Source organism: Sinocyclocheilus anshuiensis, unplaced genomic scaffold, assembly GCF_001515605.1.
Source record: "Sinocyclocheilus anshuiensis isolate Anshui unplaced genomic scaffold, SAMN03320099.WGS_v1.1 scaffold961, whole genome shotgun sequence".
Lineage (NCBI taxonomy): Eukaryota > Metazoa > Chordata > Actinopteri > Cypriniformes > Cyprinidae > Sinocyclocheilus > Sinocyclocheilus anshuiensis.
Genome location: NW_015557049.1, coordinates 926,265 through 931,480, shown reverse-complemented (window position 1 = coordinate 931,480; position 5,216 = coordinate 926,265). Strand labels below are relative to the sequence as shown.

General features: G+C 35.5%; 1 protein-coding gene across 1 annotated transcript in view; it reads left to right on the top strand.

The window, feature by feature from the left end:
- The window catches only part of LOC107676383 (cadherin-23-like), a 267,703-nt gene that overhangs the window by 94,418 nt on the left and 168,069 nt on the right, over positions 1-5,216 (top strand). Inside the window, exons 7-8 of the mRNA XM_016470905.1 lie at positions 379-573; positions 680-808. Of these exons, the coding sequence (XP_016326391.1) occupies positions 379-573; positions 680-808 (324 nt within the window). The remainder of the gene's footprint in view (positions 1-378; positions 574-679; positions 809-5,216) is intronic.

Below are 5,216 nucleotides of genomic sequence, written 5' to 3'. Positions count from 1 at the left end.
TACCTTTTTTTCTTTTTTTATTTCGCCTGTTTTAATAAGATTCACCTCTATAGTCCCATCCCTGAAGTTATTGTATAAATACTTGCTTAAAACTTAGGGAGCATCTGAAAATGCTCCTCCAGCATTTTAGTCTGGGTGTGTTCTCTCTGTTGCTGACTGACTGCATCATGTCTCAGTGACAGCAGGGGTCTGATCATCTCTGACGTGTGTCACTTACTGACAGGTGAAATGACAGAGACAAAAGCTGTCACTCATCTGAAATATGCTTAACCACAGTATTAAATAGTGCTCATTATGCAAGTTCTTTTTTTCTCATTTGAACAGCACAACATTGTATACATTTAATAGCATGTCTCATTACTGTCTCTGTGTGTGTAGAACACTCCAGTGGGAACGTCCGTGTTCATGGTGAACGCGACAGACCCGGATCAGGGTGTGGGCGGCAGTGTGCTCTTCTCCTTCCAGCCTCCCTCTCCGTTCTTCTCCATTGATGGGGCCAGGGGAATCGTTACTGTGACGAGAGCGCTGGACTATGAGACGACAACCGCCTATCAGCTTACTGTTAATGCTACGGTTAGAAAACACACACTGTAGAGCTCTGCATTGTGAAATTATTGAGTCGAACTTTGTCAATTCCAAAGCCAAATAAAACATGTGTACTTGTTGATCTCTGTGATAGGACCAGGATAAGAGGCGTCCGCTCTCGAGTCTGACTAATTTGGCGATTACCATCACTGATGTTCAAGACATGGACCCCATCTTCACCAACCTGCCGTACAGCACTAATATAATGGAGGACGCACCACCAGTCAGTAAACACACACATATATTTAGTCTTGCTTTGTACTTAGTTCAGCAGTATTTAGATGGGTGAATCTCACAAAATGACGTGACGTGACATGAAGCCAAGAATGGTGTCCCATACTCTGAATTTGTGTTTTTCATTTATCCCATCCAAGTGCACACACACACTGCAGTGAGTAGTGAACACACACACACCGTGAACACACTCCCGGACTTGTAACCCAAAGGTCGAACCCGCGACCTTTGGGTTACAAGTTCGACTCTCTAACCATTAGGCCACGACTGCCCCCCATGTCCCACAAGACTCCCCCCAAAAAACAATGAAATATTTAAATATTATTTACAATTAATATTTTTATTTGACATTTTCTGATTAATTTTATTGTATTATTTTACAAATTTATTTTTAAATATATTTGACATTTATTTACAATGTTTTATTTATTTATTTATTTATTGCATTGTGGCATTATTTTAATTTAAATATATACACTGACTTTTTTTTTCATTATAGCATTATTTTCATGACAATTAAGGAAAGGTCCCTCTCAAATTCTCTAATAACTTTAATGTGTTTGTAATTTCCATTATTCTCAATTGCAAACATGGACATGTCCTGAACATTTTTTCGTGAGATTCATCCAAATGCATTGGCACAAAACCTAGTGAGCTGGCTACATAGACAGCATATTTGGGCCTCATAAGAATTTTAAATAGGATGTAATTTTACAAGGTTTTGAGTCCAGATAATATTTATATGAAAACCATAAAACAGGAATAAAAGTAAAAGTAAAGTAAGGATTTGTACAAACAGAACACATTCCAGTGAATGAGAGACAGACAGACAGAAAGAGAGAGAGAGAGAGTTTGGCTGACAAAGAGTGATATAATGTGTGTGTTGAGTAATTAGACAATAATTATGAGAGAAGTAGCCATTACACCTGTGAACTCTCGCTGGAATATTCCTGTAATTACAGTGATAGATTTATACTGTGACCTGCTCAGTGTGAGAGCCCACGAAAGGTAATTCAATGCGAGATTCACTGCCGGCCGTTTGGTCCTGTGTCAGTTTACTGTGTGAAACACACCGCTGCAGGCTCTGAGGATATGTGTTGGATGTGTGTTTCTGTCTGTGTAAAATTGAAAGTGGAAGTAGCTACGTTAAAGCCGCCTTTAAAATATACCATAGACCAGAAATCATATATTTACAATGGAGATTTACACTTGCTGAACTGCTGTATCGATTTTATACTGCAAATAAATAAACGGGAAGTTAATATTCTAAGTTATATTTTAGACACAAAATTGCTAGTTACAGTAATTTTTTCTCAACTAAAAATAAACCAAAGCAAATTCAGCTACAATTAATCAAAATGTAATCTAAAATATATTTAAAACTATAAAATTTAAATAAACTAAAAAGAGAAATCTCTCCTAAGAATGAAATTATGTGCAAAACCAAAGTTTAAGCCTGTAAACTTGCAGAAATGTGTGTAATACAATACAATATAATATAATATAAAATTATTTGAGGAAAATCAATACTGATTTTACTGAATTGCTGTCTTATTAGCAAAAATAACTATATTTTGATATATCTATAGAAAAATAGCTGTATTAAAGCAATAAGCCCCAAGAAGCTGTGGTTTACAGTGAATTTATAACAGCTAAGGGGCGGTGTTAGGCACGACGCGAAGCGGAGGTAGCTGTTATAAATTCACTGTAAACCACGGCTTCACGGGGCTTATTGCTTTTATAAAACGGTTATTCCATATACGTAGTAAAGTTTCACAAAATAAAACAGAGCAAATAAAGTGTAATGATATTAATAAAAAGCAGTATTCTTCCACCAAACAATGTAGCTCCTCAGAATTAGTTGTGGTTGCAACAAAGTGGTTGCCAAGCTACAGACAAATGTAAACAAAGGTGTATGTTTGTAGAGTAATTTACAACAGCTTCAAACGTGGCTCAGCCAATCAGAATCAAGGACCGGAACTATCTGTTTTATAATTTGATATACACATTTAATGTACATATTTAATGCACACACTAATGGTCAAAAGTTTGGAATAATTAGTTTTTTTTTTTTTATTTTTGAAGTCTCTTGTGCTCTCCAAAGCTGCATTTATTTGATAAAAAATACAGTAAAACAGTATTATTGTGAAATGTAAAATAACTGTTTTCTATTTTAATATATTTTACTATATTACAAAATGTACATATTTCACCGTTTGTATCACTCCACTTCTCAACCAACTCTTCAGTGTCTCAGTCTCTGTCTTTTTTACCTATTTCTCTTTCTTTCATGCCCCATATTTTCTCTCTCCCTCCTTTTTTCTCTCTCTCTGATGTCCATTTGCATGCATATTAACTCGTGAGCGTGTCAGAAGTGAAGTGTGGTGACACAGATCTATCAGTCGTCTCGGGAAGGTCATGAATAAGAAGACAGTGATGACTTTAGACCAGTTGTCCTGTCTAAATGTGGCGGTCAGCATCAAGCTCCAAGTGGACTCGATTGATTTTGGCATATCATTTCTTATTTCCTAAAGTTGTGGAAACACTATTAAAAAAAGACAAGAGGCTTTTGTGATGAGAATTAGACAGTCTAAACATGTACGCCCTCAATAAGGGCACACGTCACACTTGCATGTTCGTATAAAACGATGTTGACACATACACTTAGCCACACGCAGAGAGCTTAAAGCTTATCTTCCCTCACATTCACATTCACACGCTTGTACGGAGTGTGTGGAGAGTTCTCAAGGCTACTGACATTTACACACAAACAGATATCAAACACGCAGAGCTGTCGTGGGTCATCTGTCAAAACACAACTCTTAACCCCCGCTCCATCTCAGGTGCGTTGCTCTCGCTCAGACACCTGGAGAGAGCGAGATCCCTTAGCTTTCCCTCTCATCTCAATTGCTTTTGTACATTAGAGAAACACTTTTAAAGCAATAGTCCGCCCAAAATTCTTAATTCTGTCATTATTTGTTCAGCCTTACATTGTCCTAATTTAGTATGATCTATTATTTATTTTTTCTCCACCTAGATATTTTTTGCTTAGCTGTTTACATGCAAGGACAGTTTATAGTGAACCATGTCTTTGAAGGCCGCATTTAGCATATGTTCACATCCAAAAATGTTTTCACATGTTTTCCATATTTTTCATGTGAAATGATGATTTTAATAATAACTATGATGATTTTTGAATTTACTATAATAATAACTGATGATTTAGATTTTGTGGAGCTCGACAGGTACCACCATGTGGTTGTTGTATTGAAAGATTAGTTTGAAGGTTCTTCAAAATGTATAATTTATTTGTTTGAGTAAATAATGGCATAATTAAAATGTCTGGGTGAATATATACTATATATGGATGCCTGTTCATGCCTTATAATTAAATTTAAAAAAACAAAAAAACAATGTAATTGCGGGAGAATTGCAACTTTATTTCTCATAATTGTGTGAATCTTACAATTGCGACTTTGTTTCTCGTAATTGTGACATTATTTCTTATTTTAAACGGTACACTATCATGCAAAAATTTGTCGAATTTTATTTTTTTTAACAAAGTCTGTATGCTCAACAAGCCTTCATTTATTTGATCAAAAATACAGTAAAAGCAGTGATGATGTGAAATGAAGAGTTCATTTGCAAAAACCGATAAACGCCACTTTAAAAAAAAAAGAGCTGATTGCCGTGCATTATTCTCCACATATAGCGCAATCTGAAACCTAAACATGTTTTGTCAAAAAAGCCGGTTTTGTCCACTTTCAAGGAATCGCGAGTTCACGTTTTACTGCAGAAGCCGACAAGCGCCCTTGTTGTTTTTTGAACAGAAGCCGATAAGTCCATTTTAGCGAATCAGCGCGCTGTATTCAGGTCAGGTGACAAGGCTACTTTCACTTTGAAAAGACGTGCAAGCTGAGAGAGAGGAGTTTCGTCAAAGCTGACTAAAAGCGATCGAGGATGGATAATTTCGACGAACTTGATGAACCTGTGATAGCTTCTTCAGGGCGAAAAAGGAAAATAAAAGCTGTGCAGGCAGATCAGGGAGCCATGATCTACTTTTGCTATAAAACAAACTTTTAATATGTTAAAAAACATACTTTCAATTCACTTTAATTTTGTAAATTACCTGTATTTGTTTGTTATTATTACTTAATCAAAACAACCCAACTGCAGTTTGATTGATATTACTTGGAATGCGCAATAAAAAAAAACGTGATTTCTGAAAAAATATATATTATCGGTTATCGGAGTTATTATCGGAGTTATCAGTTTTTGCAAATGAACTCTTCAAATATTATTACAATTTCAAATAACTGTTTTCTATTTAAATGTATTTTAATATGTAATTTATTCCTGTGACGCAAAGCTGAATTTTCAGCATCATTATTCCAATC